The sequence below is a fragment of the Cryptotermes secundus genome, unplaced genomic scaffold (genome assembly GCF_002891405.2).
Source record: "Cryptotermes secundus unplaced genomic scaffold, Csec_1.0 scaffold7, whole genome shotgun sequence".
NCBI lineage: Eukaryota > Metazoa > Arthropoda > Insecta > Blattodea > Kalotermitidae > Cryptotermes > Cryptotermes secundus.
The window spans coordinates 1,154,023-1,172,334 of NW_019727389.1; the positions used below are offsets into that span (position 1 = coordinate 1,154,023).

At 40.9% G+C, this 18,312-nt stretch overlaps 1 protein-coding gene across 1 annotated transcript in view; it reads right to left on the bottom strand.

Moving 5' to 3' along the window:
• The window catches only part of LOC111864600, a 54,719-nt gene extending 40,947 nt beyond the window's left edge, over positions 1–13,772 (bottom strand). The window contains exon 1 of the mRNA XM_023851955.2: positions 13,458–13,772. Within this exon, the coding sequence (XP_023707723.1) occupies positions 13,458–13,560 (103 nt within the window). The 5' untranslated portion in view covers positions 13,561–13,772. The remainder of the gene's footprint in view (positions 1–13,457) is intronic.
• Positions 13,773–18,312: the final 4,540 nt, after the last annotated feature.

Sequence of the window (18,312 nt, forward strand, 5' to 3'; positions counted from 1 at the left end):
TTGGATGAACTGGAATGGTTCCAGTAGGATGCAAATCACGTCCCATGGAGAACCACTCCTTTGTATAATGCCTGGTTCACAGCAACGCACGTGAGAGGCAACTCTGTTACATAACAAATATGATGATGTCTCTGTCCATAATAAGTAAGAGTTCTGTTTACTCTGCAGCTTAGATGTTCAGATATCCCCTACATTACAACACATGCTGATCATCAGTTTAGGTAATAACGAACGAGCGGGTTGGCATGTGTCTACATTTGTTAGGTGCCCGGTTCGAATATCGGCTCGGGACCAGTTATTCGTACTCCTGAGAAATTGCGGAAAAATACCTTCAAATTACAAACTACCTGTGTCTCCCATACTCATTCCAGCTCAAACAGACAAATCAAACTCCGTGGCCTGTAGTCCCCAAGCGAATTATACCGACCGCCGCTTGTCGGCGAAGTTAGTGCCAACTTTAGCGGGCAGAGGGTGTCGCGTGGTCAGTGCAACTGATTCCCACGGCCGTTGATCTTGGTTTTCTAGACCGGAGCCGTTATTTCCTTGAAATAGCCCCTCAGTGATCCTCACGAGTCTGAGTGGACCCCGTTCCAGACCCACTATTTCTCAGTAAATCTGGTAGCGCCGGGAATCGAAGCCGAGACCTCTGATCTGTAGCCAGGAACTCTGGCCACTAGACCGCAGTTCCAGCTCTCCATTCATAAACATAAATTCAGCCCATCTAACGCTACATGACTTCGTCATAAATAATGAAACACGTTAAGAAATGGATTCATAGCGTAACAATTATGACACATCGGTTCACTTTTATTTAATTATCTCGAAAATCACAAGATTTAAGGAAAACTGTACCAGGCGTAAAATATGTGAACGTGCACTCCGATAAATATATAGCGAGTTTTCAAAATTTCTCCTCTTTTTATCAGATTTTAACCAAAATTGAATCATGTTTACGGAGTTTAATTAAAAACTCTTCGGTATCAAATTTCATGACAATCCGTTGAATGTTCACAGTATTGTCACGTTTTACGGTCATGACTAATAGTCGGGGTTTGGATTGAATGATTGAATTTATTGATTATTCCTTTACATTCACTTGTAATCACAATAACTCACAATAAATGACTGCCTAGAATTCGCTTCATTCTGACTGGACAACGACTGGCTCCATTCTGATCTGATCTGCCTCCTTTCTGCTCTGAACTGATTTGACGGGCTTCTGTTGTACTAACGTTAGGACGGACCGACAGAGAAAACATCTTCGATCTCGTATTCAAGAGAATATTTGTTGATCACCCGTATCCACGGAAACGTCATCCCATAACGGTTTGGTTCCCAAGAATTCATTTCCACGGAAACGTGTTTGTCAGCACGTCTACATGTCGCAATATGTTACATATGGACAGGCGAGCAGACTTGGGGAAACTAAAGGCTCATTTTTTTAGTTTTTCGTTGCGAACCCAACAGAAATCAACAAGTAGTTATTTATAGTACGAATACTTTCTCATAAGTTTCACTATAGTAAAGTAAAAAAAAGCAAAGCTATCTCTGTAACAGGCCATGAAGTCACATAGGGTTGTGAGACGTTGAGTGTCCCACATTATCTAAACAATGGGCTCAAAGATGGCGGTAAGGTTGTCAGCCTTACGCGTCGGCCGCGCTTTACTCCCCAGGAAAATTATTTAATTAATTCCTGGTACTCATTTCTGTTAGAGGCTGAGTGAACCTCAGGGCCATAGTGCGGCTGGAAGGATTAGGTCAGTTGAAAAAAATCAAATGACCTCATCGGGACTTGAACCCGCGACCTTCCGGCTTGTAGCATAGCCCCTCAACCAACTACGGATAAGTGAATTTAACCGATAAAGCTCCACGGCAATCAAGAGCAGCGATCTGGAGCAACGGCCTGATGTTTCTGATCTCGTCAGACACCTTCCATGTGGCATACGAGTAATGTAGCTACTATTTGTAAACTTGTAATATCATTTGCGTCAAATTATTTGAACATTTCTCTGTGTATTTCAGCACTTCTGATGGTTGCGCGGCTGGTCGAGGAATTCCCTGTTGGCGTGTCACCTGAGGATTCATCACAGTGCTCACAGATTCTCGTAAGATGATCCAATTCACATCTTCACAAGGCAGAGCACGTCCTTAGAACCCATTTCAATATCGTAAGTTTCTCAAATTTTCTACGTATATTTGCATGAGGCTTAGTTAGTTAGTTAGTTATTGAAGAGGGTGGGTTTCCCCATGCACTGAGACCTGTATTGGTCCATTGTGCTTCCCTCTATGATTTCTACCAGTCTCTATATCCTACCGGTACTGGTGCTTACCATCAGTCCCGCCCAGCCAGCGAGACCGGCTCTACTAGCTGAGAGGTATCTATAATGCTTCCCCCATCTACCAAAGGTATTAGAGACTGCTGTTGGGCGGGAAACGTTCGTAATTTGGCTCAGTGACCTCCTTTGGAGATATGAGGTTCTTTTACATGCCGTAAAGCTACGACACGGGACCCACGGCTTAAAGTCCCTCCCGGAGGACTTGTTCCCTGAATTTTTCCGCCCTTAAAAATTCGACGACCTCCGCCGGGTATTTGAACCCGCGTACTACGAGTCATGAGGTGGGAACGTTACCTCTAGACTACGGAGGCCGCTTGCATGAGGCTTACTAATCAAAGTCCTGTTCGCACTATTTGTCACTCATGTGTTCCACATACACATTTAGTCCGCCTGTAGACATTTTAGATAAAGCATAAGATTCCATATAACAATTCAAAGATCTCTTGTCGAAATTCTCTGCGTTCCAAATTGGAATTTTCACTTCCGCTGTCGACACTTTCATGTGCTACAAATGTAGATCCCTGTAAAACTAACGTAAGGTAAAGTTGAAGAGTTCTATTTTCTGGAATATAACACCGTGTAGTCCGTTGAAAGTCAACCGATGTTTCGGAGAAACATGTCGCCTTCATCTTCAGGGCCGAAGAATAAGCCAAGCAAGAAACCAGCGTGAAGGCATGTGGATAGCAGCCACTATATAGATGGAGGCGACATGTTCCTCCGAAACATCGGTTGCCTTTCAACAGACTACATGGCATTATATCCCACAAATTAGAATTCTTCATAGCCGCTGCTGTGAGAACCTCAGATTCTAAGGTAAAGTTGTCCCTGTGCCTAATTATTTAAGACCCACGAAATAAAGACGCATGAGGGAGTGAAGGTACAGCTCCACTATTCTTAACCCCGACACTAGATCGAGGAGATTGATCAGCTTCACGCTTCAGCCGTTTTACTCAAGGGGAAAGAACCTCCTGTAACCATTGAGTAGGGAGCTAGGTGGGCGCCAGGACCGCTTTGTGCGCTGTGGTGAAGATAAAAATATTTTGCCCCTGCTGATAATCGAACCATGGCCGTCCAACCCATAGCTTTCCGCTATACCGACATCTGTTTTTTAAATCTTAAAAGATCTAGCATCGTAGCCGCTATAGGCTAGCTGCCATACATCGCTGCTCATGTGAAGCGGTCCATCTCCAAATCCTATAACAAGCCCGAGGCAAATACAATTAGCCATGACCGAAATGGTCGCCTCTTGAACTGGGTGCAGCCCTATCCAAATATCTCCGATGTTGTATATTTATTGTAGGGAACATATTTTTCTGTCATAACGTAATGTTATCCTCAGGAAAACAACAATAGTGCACTAAGGGCCAAAAGTGAAGCATCGATTTCATCAAAACCGGTTTTACCTTTTGGAGGGATTTCACTGTTGCTCGGTATTCAACAACCATCAATGGTGTGAAAGGTAAAGTTGCCCCTGTGCTTAACTAATTAAACACTATGCCATGAAAGCGTATGGGGAAGTGGATGTACAGATCCACATTTTCTTGACCTCAGCACTAGTTAGAGGTGAGTGGTCAGCTTCACGCCCCGGCCACTTTACCCCCGAGAGAAAGGGCCCCCGGTACCCTTTGAATAGGAGGTTGGGTGAATCCCAGAGCCGGTCTGGATGACTTGGAGAAGAGAAAATTCTTTGACCCTACCGGGACTTGTACTCCGACGCCTCGGTCGTCCAGCCTGTAGCCAGTCGCTATAACGACTGCGCTACCGAGAAATAATCGATTTCATTTTCAAATCTGTGTAGTCAAGGTCTGTCGTATGTGAGGAAGTACATGCAATATATTGCAATGATGTTCTTTTTTCGGCTTTGTAAAAAGCGAGGGAAATTCATTACCATTTGCAAAGGCTGACAGGCGGAGTCACTGTCTCTCTCTCTTCAGGAAGGAAAGGCCTACACTTGATCGATGAAAGATACGAAACACGTGGTGAGTCTGGAATAGCGATTCTGTGCATCCTTCAAAATAACTGAGCTCCCGCTACAAGTCGTGAGGAGTACTGCGTAAGGAATTCCAAATTTGGATACAAGGCGTTTTTTGTAAAGACATAGGATACTTAGACTTCCTTTTAATTCTGTTGTATGTAAATAAGATGGTTTCAGTTTGCTGCATAACAAGAAAGAGAACTGCATCATTAGGGCCATTAAATCAAGGAAGACGAGAAACGAATGCGCAGATTGTCCAAGCACCTGAAGGGAAGAGCCTGTTTAGGAGACTTTGGATCCGAGGAGAGAACAACATTACGGTCGATCTTAAATATATAGAGTGTGAGGATGTGAGTTGGATTCATTTGGCTCACAGTAGGTTTCAGTGGCGGATTCCATAAAAGGCAGAACAAATCCTTGACCAAATCAGTGGCTAATAACTTTTCTGAAAGCACTGTGCAGCTTAGAATCAGTTACACACCGCAGCAGGGTAATGAAACGAAGACGGTAGGAGAGGCGATACAAGTGGTGCATATAGGAGAAAAAAAGGGAAGCAAATACAAAATTTCGGTTGAAATAGCCTACTTCGGGGAATGCATCATGCATGTGGACGTGGGAGGCCTGATTATGTTAAGTGACGTCACATAACGCGCAGCTCGGAAAGTTTCGTTACATAAACAGCATAATAAAATGGAGATGAACATGCTGTAAAGATGTGAACCAGCTGGAACATTTGGATTGAATAATATCATCATGGACTCACTTGGTTGGCTGCATTACCGCATACCACCTTGGAATTACTTGCTGTTATACACTCTAGCTTTAAAGAAAAGCTAGCAATATATCCGCCTTCTTAAAATTTCATATGAAATCTCATAGTACATTACGATTTCTACAATTTTAAATCGTGTAATGTGTTTCCACTTTCAATCTTTCAAAAGAAAGGGTGTGTTAAAACATTTTTTAAAAATTCACAGGTCATCTCATAATGTGTTACCAATCCCAACACTTCAGACTAAAGCGTATGTTTGTGTTTTTATGTTTCTTGAGATTAGTTGATTTTTAATCCATATTTCGTTGAAGAATGAATATTGTGGATATTCAGGAAGTGAAATATGTTCAGATAATTTCATTAACGAGAAGGATATTTAGGTATCAGAGCATTCGTTGATAAATACAAGATAATGAGGAAATTGCGTCATATACTCACCATTCCACATTAGTACTTAAAAGAAAATTCCTCTCCCATTTTAGGTAGTAACTGCATGTTGTTAATAAGGTGACTTTAGATGCAGGCTATTCCTTGCTCATGTTGATGTGTTAATATTTAAAAGCAGTTTTTAGTGCAACCGTACCAAAAGTTTGAAGTTAAGAATATTTGGACCGAAGAGAGATGAAGTGACGGGAGTTTGGAGAAAACTGCGTAATGAGGAGCTTCATAACTTGTACTTTCCTCCAAGTATAATTAGAATGATCAAGTCAAGGAGGATGAGGTGGGCAGGGCATGTAGCACGAATGGGGCAGACGAGGAATGCATATAGGATATTGGTGGGAAAGCCAGAAGGAAAGAGACCACTGGGAAGACCAAGGCGTAGGTGGGTGGACAATATTAAAATGGATCTTAGAGAGATAGGATGGGATGGTATGGATTGGATTGATATGGCTCAGGATGGGGACAAGTGGAGGGCTCTTGTGAACACGGTAATGAACCTTCGGGTTCCATAAAATGCTGAGAAACTCTTGAGTAGCTTCAGAATTGGCGGCTCCTCAAGAAGGGCTCAGCTCCTTTAGAAAGTACCAAAAGTTTAAAGATGTTACGCTAAGCCCCTTGCAAGATTCCGGGATTTCAGCTCTTCTAGTGAGGGATTACACTGTATCAGAAATGAGGAAATACTGAATTTAAGATAAGCACATGGAATTTACCTTTCAAAAATGCCTTCTTATATGTGTTTCTTCATTCCGTAATATATCGAGCGAGGCCCAATCCTTATTTTTAATTTATACGCATTGCAGGCGTCAGTGCCTTTCACTTATTTAACAAAAACCTTATACTGGTGGTCTCTCGGGCAATAAGCCATCTGTAATTAGAGAAACGCATATGCCTCGTGTGTATTAATGAGTTTCTACATACTTGTTTAAGTAATTACTCGTATACGAAACAACCGACATTTATGTATATACTATAACACCTTTAATTTGGAGGTCAGTTTCATAACTGGCTTCCAACTTACTGAGCAAATTACTGGCTCGAATGAAAAAAAGAATGGGTGTTGAGACTTGGCTGTCTTTGGTAATACCGCGGAGAAATCTTTGTGTCCTGCAGGGATAAAACGCTGAGTGTGTAGGCGACATGGCGTTTGTAGAAACAAGCAGTGAGAGGTGTGGTAGGACTATAGATCACTTTACTTAACGCAAACAGCAGTTCCTCACTTCCCTCGAAGTTCATCCGGAGTTGCCAGAACATGCGAGTTTCCGGATGTCTGAGGGAGGTGTCGGGAAACAAGACACATTCAATATAGGTCACAGTTTGCCAACATATGGGCCATTTATTTATTCTTGTTCGAAGAGCATAAAACGGATGCTAAGAGAGGGTGCCATCTCTCTCTGTCCACATGTTTTATCTCCGACAGCATCTGAAAGATTTTTATGAGATTTTGTTAGTGAGAAGGTTTACATTAAACAATTGTTGGGTGAGTTTGATTTTGTGCCTATTTATCCACCATAACTCGCGTCTTGCAAGAAACTCAAATTTTACTGAGAATTTGGGTTAACATAGGTTCCGATTATCTGCAAATATTGGGAACTGACTGTACCAGCGATAAAACGAACCTGTTGGCTTACATCACGAATTCAAGCTTCTACCACCCCATGACGAAGGTGCAGTAACAATTCAATTTAAGGTCCCGATTTTAATGATTTGCTAGAAGATCTCACTCTTTTGAAATAAAGGCCTTGATCGTCGTTCTGTCATGGATAATACCTTCATCTTCCGAAAAGCAAAATACAGTATGCGCCAAAATTTGAGTACTGAAATGAAAAGACGTCCTGTTAACAATCAACTTAACAATCAACAATCAAGTTCCTTCCGTCAAATGTGACACTTTTTTAAGTTTTCCACCTCGTCACCACCTGCCTTACATGTTTCGGCTCACCACGGAGCCATCATCAGAGGCATTTATAGTAGAAAAAGAAATCACCAACACACAAAACTTCACGTCCTGTTGATACCACTCTCTGTTCATGTGAAGGCCCCTTGCACGACGGAACCTTCTCAGATCCTGAAGAAATGGTCCGATCACCATGTCCCTGTAACGTTCTTGGGTGACGGTAAGAGCATTGCCTTCCTCATCCTCAATGAAATAGGGGCCTAATATACTGTGTGCTGAGACGGCACACCATATCGTCACACGTGTACTGTCTGGCGACCACTTCCGTATGAGCGGAAATATACTTAACTATGAATACTTTTTCTTCCGTCGAGAGACCCATTTCCAACAACTGCACAACACAACTTCCGTTTCACTACTGGGAACACGTGCTGCTGGAGCTATGCCCCGTCGACAAACGCACATGCGCGTTCGAGATGCACGAGTTTCAGTGCTGTATGTTTTTGGCCCATATTGTATATGGGAAGTGTAGTACGCATTGGGATAAACGAGAACATATATACAGAATTTTGGATTAAGAATTTAACGGAAAAGAAGTTTCTTGTGAGACTATTCATAGATTACAGAATAGTAATTTCAAAGTCGATCTTGGAGGGAGAGAAAGACGTAAAGTGAAGTGAAGTGAAGTGAAGTGAAGTGAACGGAAACAACAAGGTGTAATGTTGAATAAAGGGCCTTAATGCTGTCAGTAATGGAGAATAGGAGTTGATAACAGCAATTAATTTCTTATTCATGTGAAGCCCCTGAGCCTTGGTATTTGTTGGTAGGTGCACAGTGCACAGTTTTTCACAAAACGCCGTTCTTATAAATGGCTAAAGAAACTGACCCCTACAGTCTACGGTCACAGTGGAAAATGAATCTCTCTAAGAGCAAGCAAGATTATACAGCTAAACTTCAAGGCGTCGATTGATGTCCGACAGGCCACAGCCATTATATATATGAGAGACATAACAGCAATTTCTTCAAATAGCTTTTGTAACAGGAATGCTATGTTCCATTGCTCCACAGTCTCTCAGAATCCAAGAACCAAATACTGTAGATTATTAGTATTATAATTATACTATGTAGCTTGAAACGTAAGGAAAGAAGAAAAAAAGATGTACTCCAGTTCGGAAATCCAAATGTGCATTTTCTGCAGATGCAGTAATTTTCTTGACAAGCCTAATTAACGTTTGGCCGTACTTATACACGTATGAATTGTTTATTCGCTGTATTTCATTAGCCAGATGAAAATCTTGTTTGCGGAGGCGCAAGGGGAACAGGTGCCGCCTCCCTCCTGCCAACGCTAGAAGTTCACTTTTATGAAACCTAACATTATAAAAGAGGGACGGACACTGGCCAATGTCTTCAAGTGCCTCCGTGCATTACAATTTAACTGTTAGCCCTTGGGAGAATGATATGTATATAATAATATTAAATTATTCAAATCCAGCCTCAAAGAAAAAAACTAGTTGACGTGGCATAAAGGCAGGTAACAGACCCTTTGAAAGTGTGGCACAGTACAAATATTTTGCAACGACAGTAAGAAATCAAAATTTGATTCAAGAGGAAAATAAGAGGAGATTGAATTCAGGTAATGCTTGCTACCATTCAGTCTGGTACGTCTTATCCTCTCATCTCCTGCCTAGAAACCTAGAAATTATAATATATAAAAAACTATAATTTTACCTGTGGTTCTCTATGGATGTGAAACTTGGTCTCTGATATTAATGGAGAAACATAGACTGAGGGCGTTTGAGAACAGGGTGCTGAGGGGAATATTTGGACCTAAGAGGGATGAGGTGACAGGAGGTTCGAGAAAACTGCATAATGAGGAACTTCAATAACTTGTACTCTTCGCCAAGCATAATTAGAATGATCAAGTCAAGAAGGATGACATGGGCAGGGCATGTAGTACGAAAGGGGATAAGAGGAATGCGTATTGGTGGGAAAACCAGAAAGGAAGATACCACTAGGAAGACCATGATGTAGGTGGGTGTATAATCTTAAAATGGATCTTAAAGAAATAGGACGAAGTGATGTGGACTAGATTGATTTGGCTCAGGATCGGAACCAGTGGAGGTCTCTTGTGAACACGGTAATAAACCTTCGGGTTCCATAAAATGTTGGAAAGTTCTTGATTAGCTGCACAACTGACGATTTCTCAAGAAGGGATCAACTCCATGAAGTTAGTTATGTGTTTGTAAGTAATTTGACAGAATTTTATTTTGTTGTTATTATGCGAGTAATCCCAGTCCTTCATTCACTTTTATTTGTTTGAGACCCACTTCACGAAATCGTATAATACACTTTTGGGCGAAAAAAAAACAATCTGTGACAGAAAATGCATATAATAAAATTGTAGGGATCCGTACGATAAAGTTGCCCCTATGTTTAACTAGGCATCAAGCCATGAAGACCTACTGAGGATTACAGGTATAGCTAGCTCCACCCATTCCTAAACCCGGCGCTGGATCAAGATGAGTAGTTAGCTTTATGCTCCTTCAGCTTCACCCGCTGGGGGCCCCCACTTGCACTCATAAGATAGAAGTTTGGTGAGCTTCAGAGTCGATCTGGACACCATAGAGAACAGAAAATTCTCTCGTCTATAACTGAAACCGAACCCCGATTACTCAGTCGTCCAGCCCGATGGAGTTCTTCCGGGTTCTTAGGGCGCCATTTGCATTAAGCTCACAGATTTAGAAAATCGCCACCTAATCTGTGCCAACATACGAGTATTTAATAGCAGTGAGCCATCGAAAGCGTTGTGCAGGCACCTACTGTTGTCCTCACATGACTAGTATTATTAACAACCATTTACAATAGTATGCTTAGACTAGCATATTTTCCGCTAATATGGAAATTCGCCCAGATCATAATGGTGCCTAAACCCGGCAAACCTATCAACGAAGTCAGTTCTCATCGACCAATCAGCCTACTGCCAACACCATCAAAATTATTCGAAAAACTACTCCTCTCCAGAATAAGCATCGACATACATCTACCAACCATCATTCCTGACTTCCAGTTTGGATTCAGGAAACACCACTCGACAGTACAGCAAACAAACCGAATAGTAAATAAAATCGCAGCAAGTCTCGAGGAAAAATCCTTCTGCACAGCGGCATTTCTTGACCTAACCCAAGCATTTGATAAAGTATGGCACTCCGGTCTACTATATAAAATCAAAAAGTTTTTTCCTACCCCATATTTCCTATTATTAAAATCTTACATTACAGAAAGACACTTTCAAGTCAAATACAATACAACATACTCAAACAATTACTCAGTGAATGCCGGCGTACCACAGGGAAGTGTGCTGGGACCATTACTCTATCTAATTTACACATCAGACCTGCCCACCACAGACAAAACAATCATAGCAGCTTTTGCCGACGACACGGCCATACTATCAACAAGCAGAGATCCTCAACTAGCATCACAATACTTACAAAACCACTTAGATCTCTTTGAACAATGGGCCGCCACATGGAAAATCACAATCAATCAGGCAAAATCTGTTCAGACAACATTCACCACCAGGAAAACAACATGCCCACAAGTCTCCATCCAGAACACACCAATTCCTGTGCAATCCGAGGTAAAATACTTGGGACTTCACTTGGACCAAAAATTAACATGGCAAAAACATATTAAAACCAAACGTCAACAAATGAACATGAAACTCCGTGAAATGTCATGGCTCATGAACCGTAAATCAAAATTATCCTTAAAGAACAAACTGATACTGTACAAATGCATAATTAAACCTATATGGACATACGGAGTTCAACTGTGGGGTTGTGCAAAGCCATCAAATACAAAAATCATCCAAAGGCTACAGTCCAGAGTTCTACGAACAATCACCAACGCACCCTGGTACGTCTCCAATCGGACGCTCCACAACGACCTGCAAGTCCCATATGTAACAGACGAGATACGAAGATTAGCTCTACTCTACAAACAACGACTACAAGGACATGACAACAGATTAATTGAAGAAATAAGAAACCCTCCCAACGTTGCACGGAGACTGAAGAGACAGTGGCCATCCGACCTTCCGAACAGACAAAATTAGGTTAAGCAATAAATTCTAGCATCAATTGTGTTTAAGAGCATCGACGCTGGTTGATTCTCTACTCACGTTCCTACTTTTAACCAATTTACTTATTGCTCCTTACTGTAGTGAGTAGATTGTAAATTCGCAGAGAAATAAAAAAAAAACATATACGGGTAGCTTATCTCCAGTCGATTTACAACGCATTGAATAACCCTAGGCAGCAAACAGGAGTATGCGTAAAGGAAACGCACTTTTTCGATGCTATCCAGAGGACGTACTTACGCGTTCTTCTTTTCTGTAGATGAATCATACGAATAAAGAGATCTGTTATTGTGTTCAGATTATGCATTTCCTGCGAAGAACGTATTATACAGACGTGATACTAACATTTAGTGATAATTAGTTCATGTGAACTATCTGTTAAGTGAAGCAAAGCTAGCAAGGCATTGCTAGAAAGGCAAAATTTGCGTTACGGTTTCAAATGTAGCATGATTACTTAACACATTCACACGCATATATATAGGGCATTAGAGCAGTATTACTTACTTGCTTACTTACTCATGGAGCTGAGCCCTTCTGGAGGAGCCCGCCAATTCTGCAGTTGCTCAAGAAAATCCCAGCATTTTATGGAACCCGAAGGTTCATTACCGTGTTCACAAGAGCCCTATCCTGATCCAGATCAATCCAATCCATACCATCCCATCCTATCTCTCTAAGATCCATTTTAATATTGTCCACCCACCTACGCCTTGGTCTTCCCAGTGGTCTCTTTCCTTCTGGCTTTCCCACCAATATCCTATACGCATTCCTCCTCTCCCCCCCCATTCGTGCTACATGCCCTGCCCACCTCATCCTCCTTGACTTGATTCTAATTATACTTTAGAGCAGTATAGGAAGGTTAATTATAAAGTTCCCGTTGATTGATTTTCTCTTATGCATTCTTTCGAAAAGTCGTGTCCGTCTGCCTTTCTTACGTCCGTTCATGTGTCTTTTTGGACAGACCTTTTCTGTCTGTATGCAAGTTTTGATTTCGAAATCACTAGATTGATTTCAATTAAATTTGGTATTGGAAGCTTACATAAAATATTATAAGGTGAAGTTATTCTTTAAATGGTAGGATTCGGATAATTGAGGAGCAATTTCAAGGAAATAACGGCTCCGGTCTAGAAACCCGAGATTAATGGTCGTGGAGATCCGTTGCGCATACCACGCGACACCCATCTATCCGCTAAAGTTAGCACTAACTTCGCCGATTGCATGTAATGTATGTTCTGTTCTGGGAATTTAAGCACTGTTATTCATATTGTGATTCTAAATTAAATGGGACATTACTTTAAAATTAATATTAAATTTGAAATTATGATAGAAACCCCAAAATCGCTATTAAAATGTATATTCAGTTCAGAACTATATTATAATATTTGGTATTCTTTGTTGAGCTCCAGAGCAGATAGAATAGAGCACACCACATGAACTTGAGAATGAACACATAATGGTCGAAACATATCGTGCTATGAACTGATTAATTCACTGTCCAATGTGTAATAGAGACTTCGTGGTTAGTTAATAAATAATTACACAACAGGATGAAGCTACGGTATAAAATTATGAAATTATTATCAGCCCGTGCATTTAGCTTAAAATAAGTTTTCAGAATGCAGCTTGTCGTTTTTACATGAACGCATAACACAAAATAGAGGCTTAGTTAGGATCAGTAACTTTCATGTCAAACATTTCTTAATACTGTGTATATTTAATGACAAACAAGGAACACGCTAATAATGTGAGATTCTATTCATTGTAATAGACTACCAGTACCAACGAAATATGCAGTGTTCCAAATAACGTACTTGCAGAATTATGCATAGACCTACTTTAGCTTCGAATACACACTTCTTCCCCTGTTAATATTTAAATTACAGTAATTCTAAGCAACATACCTTGCATTCTATTGAGAATTCTGTTTGAAACTTTGACTCCCGTTTCTCTGAACCACATTCCGCTGAAGGATTCTAGTAGCCAACCATCTTTTGTAGTCGTCATAGTCAGTCAGCAAGAAGTGACAAACGGTTTCAGACTTCCCGTCTCTTAATGGGTGATTAGAGAGAATTCTAAAAGTAGTGATTTCCTAACGCAACAGACTGCAGGTAGTGGTACAACTGGCGTTGTGTTTTAAATGTTAGCTGGAAGAGATCACGATTTTCAAGGCTAGAACGTACTTCCTGAAGCGATTTTATAGGTGCTCTGAAAATGACAATCTATCAAATATAAATGGACAAAGAAAAAAAAAGTCGGTGCGCATGACAATTCAACAACGGGTGTGGTAGGTTAGACTTGCTACATATTCACGCGCCCTACAGCAAATATGGACACGTCGAACGTAACGTGGGCGTCAGACCAGTTTCACTAATCACTGTTCTCTACAAAATTAGCTTTAGTATTTGGACAGAAGAGAAACGAATTGACCGGAACATGAAAAAATTACATAATGAGGATCTACCTAATTTGTACTCTTCAGCAAATGTTATTAAGGCGATAATATCAAGGACAATAAGCTGGACCGGACGTATGGGAGTGATATGCAACGTTTTAATCCAAAACTTGAAAGAAAAGGGCCACCGAGGACTAGGCATAGATGGAGGTTAATATTAAAATGAATATTAAAGAAATAGTGTAGAAGAGTGTGGATTGAAGTCACCTGGCTTAGGACAGAATTCCAAGAGCGATATGAATTCCTTGCTTAACTTCCCAAGAATGACGCTGCTTCGTGACATTAATAACTAAGTAAATTAATTATCACTTGACACAATTGCAGCTACTAGGGTCTGCGTTAGGCTTAAAAAGGCGCTAGTGTTGCTTCCAAATCATAATGGTTGAGACTGCCAAGATGGTATGTACTCTATATGTCAATAAAGTAAAGTTGGGTCGGATAATCTGATGAAGTCTACTTTTTCGGTTTGTGCTGCTTGAGCCGGGCACGTTGTATTTTGTTATGTTACGCTAGGGTACCTCGGGAACGGTCGGGGTAGCTCGGATAATGCCTGTCATCGCTGCAAACAGACAACTTATGACCTCTGGACTGGTAGGTGATGCGAGTTTGAAAGAGAGTAGGGAGGCAGAGCAGTGTGATGATTTCGGGAGTCCAAGGCACAGAGCACTCTCTCTACTTGACCCATAAGTTACCATGATATTGATGGCTTATCACACCTTCCCTGCCCCACGAGCAACAGCTCCCTGACCTGCCCGAAGTGTCTGAAGGACACAGAGGCAATTCTAAGATGTCAGTCTTATTGATAGTCCACCTGTAATACATACAGTAACGGATTGTGTCAAATGTTTCACAGATGACATTCGAGGATCGAATTAACAATATTACGCATAGAATCTTCTCTAAATTTTTGGCGAAACCTCGTCTGTTTCGGATTTTAAAATTAAATAAATATAAAATGATAGCATTGGCTAATCACTGTTTGATTATAAAATATCGTTTCTCACCCTGAGTGAAGAACACAGGCGTTTGAAAACAAAATGGCGAGGGGAATTTTCGAAGGAGGAGGGATAAAAGAGTAAGATAATGACAGATGTATCATTTGGCGATTCTTTCATTAAGTTCTTGAGCTGAACGTTAAAAATGAAAATAACGATAAATTTACTTCCGCGTCGTAAGTTGTGCGCTCTGGACGTGTATAGTGGCGTGGAGGTCATTCTCGAAGTACATGAAGAAGAGTGATAAGCCCCTCTAAGAAAGAACCTCACAGTACTCATTTTCACATCCTCTGATCCCTTTTCTGCTGGTGATCGGACCCCGGTCTTCTACTCAAATGGCCAGTCATGTTACTGATAGAGATGGCGTTAGAACAACGCAATTAAATATGGAGAAACAGGCAGAGTACGTAGCACTCTTGCACAGTAAATTAATGTATACAAAACTATCGTTCAAATTTTTTGTCGAAGAAAGGACAATAGGGAGACTCAGAAGGTAACATTAAAACGGACAGTTGAAGAGTTGTTGATTTCGTCATTCATTCATTCATTCATATTCCTGTTACTCCCTTTGGAGCATAGGGCATCAATGAAACACTTCATTTCACTTCAGTTTCTTAATCTTTAGACAGGTGGTAGGACTCCTTGGACAGGGGATCAGCCCATCGCAAGGTCGCCACCTGAACAGGACAACACAGAATAAACAGACAGCAGTGATGCCTCGAGTGGGATTCGAACCCATGACCCCAGCATTCGAGCGGGCGAAGGATATTACGGATTGTCTAGGTTTTGTACCTTATGATGGACTGCGAATGTAGCTTGGATGGAAGAAATTAGAGATACAGGGTTTTGTAGGAAAACTGAATGGAAGGTAAGATATTGGAAGATCTAGAGGAGGATGGGAGAAATATTAATGTGGTTCTAAATGTTATGATTGTTAAAATATTGGGCCATGCTACCAGAAGTAATTAAACTCCTTCTGTACTCACCTTCAGGTACTTGTCACGGTGTTAAATTGGCCACTAATCTAATGGGCACATAAAAGTCTGCACCCCAATCTGGTGTCCAGCTATCACTTTCAAATAATAAGTCATAATTAGCACACGCCTCTCACTCCCTGCTGGGAACATGAGGCCAAGCAGTGCTTGATCTCATGACTCATGCCAAAGTTACTTAATAAAACATTTCTGAGTATGTTGTCTAGGTTAGGTTGTTTGTAGGACTGGTTAATTTAAAACAAGTGGAAGTGAGTGTGGCCCATTTAAAATTGTAACTCCTAGTACTGCCTGAAGGAACTGAGGAAAATGGTGAAACAAATCATCTCCTTGCATAAGTTCAAATTAGAGATCTCCGTCCATTTACTAGTCGACAGATGGAACTTTCCGTAACAACTGGCAGGCCTGCCAGTATTCAAGCCTTGCTGTAGGTAAAGGACATCTGTAATCACTGTGCCCAGCTATTGTCGAATGGGTACTGGGTGTAGTAGTTATCAGGCTTGCTTCGTGTCCATGAGGTCACGGCCATACAACATACTCTCATACAAATCATTCACAATCATCCTGCAAAAATATTGTGCAAAACATAGGAGGATGGCAAGTAACTAGACCACAGCGCCATAAAATAATAGAATAAACAAACAAACATATTTCGCTGGAGATGAAGGACTGGAGCCTGAAGCTGACCACTCAACCGTAATACGTGTGTGCTATGATGGAGAATGAATGGGATTTTGCCTTTACATGCTCTATACACTTTCATGCCCTGATGATTAGTTCACGAATGTTCAGAGATGCATTAGTAATATGTATCTGTTTTGTAATATATTTGAATAGCTTTATGTTCTTATAATTAACACGGAAATTTATTAGGCAATCTTTCTTTCATTACTGATGGTCTAGTTGAAGTGAGGATTCAGGCAAGGCGGCTCAGTCAGTAACACTTCTGATTTTTATTTGGGAAGTTGCTTGGTTAGAATTGGGACCAGAATATTGCTTATACTGAAAGACATTTTTCTTGGATTTCCCCTCCATGCAAATGCCGGTTTGGCACCTGTGATCATTGCAAATAAGTATCATTCAATCATTTGATGCTAAAAATTCTGAGTTACTCATGGCTTCATTTAATAAATCATAAATAAATAAATAAACTAGAAATGATAGGAGGGGGACACAGACTGATGGGAGGGATTTATGAAGTATGCCACTGAAATGAGCTCAGGTGCCATGATATGCATACCTGGTTTCAGCCATTCATATATTGATTGGGGAGGGGATAACACACAGCATGGAGATCACATGCTTACTTTCATTTTTTTCAAAATAAGGAAAGTAGGCCAATAAGAGGTAGTGTTGAGGGTGGTCTAATGAACCAACCACCACTGAGCTATTGTATAGAAACAAATGAAGTGACAGCGAACTAAGCAGAGCAAGCGTCAAACTCAGGTGCAAGTGCACAACCCTCCCTCCACCCTCTCCCCTAGTCTGCTGCTGCTGCTGCAAGCCTTGTTTGAGGTTATAGCAGTCTATACATTTCTTTTAAGATCAAATAACATGTAGCACCGCTGTGAGAACTTCAAATCCTATGAAGTCAGATTTGGCCCAGAGATTAGGAACGGGAGAAACAGACTTAATGAAATCTCCAGGTCATGAAATAATTCATGTCACATTTAATTACCATGTTTAACTCTGATGGAGTGACCTAAACGAATGAACTTGAAGTAGCTTACAATAATTCTCTCTTGTTTTCTTTATTTTCTCTTTCTCCCTCCACCATCCATTCTTCATTTTCTTAACATTTCACATTCGAAGACATGAAGGATATAGGATTCTGTTCATGTCATGTATTCAGTACGTATCTGCTTTGAATTCTCGGCAGAGTACAGGAAATCCAGAATTTTGTTCTATACAAGCTACGCGAAATCAAGTTTATATATGTATGTAGACACACACACACACACATATATATATATATATATGATGACTACATGTCACATTCACCTTCTGGGACAGGCTTCTCCAGAGTACCTATATATCTAGGACCCCTTCCTAAAACCATGTGTCTGAACAAATACCAAATTACTTCTGCTGAGGAATTCGCTCCTTTCAAAGCTTCCTTCCAAAAGTAAGCAAGACAAAGGCCTCATATATATATTTATATAATGACATGTCGATGCCAAAGACAAAGCATGCAGGAGACCCTAGAAGAGAAACTCGGTGCAATTGAAGGTGAAAGCGGAAATGCTGAAGTGCAGTGGAACCATATAAAAGAATGCATGTTAGATACTATCAGTGATTTGGTTGGTAAAGTTGAAAA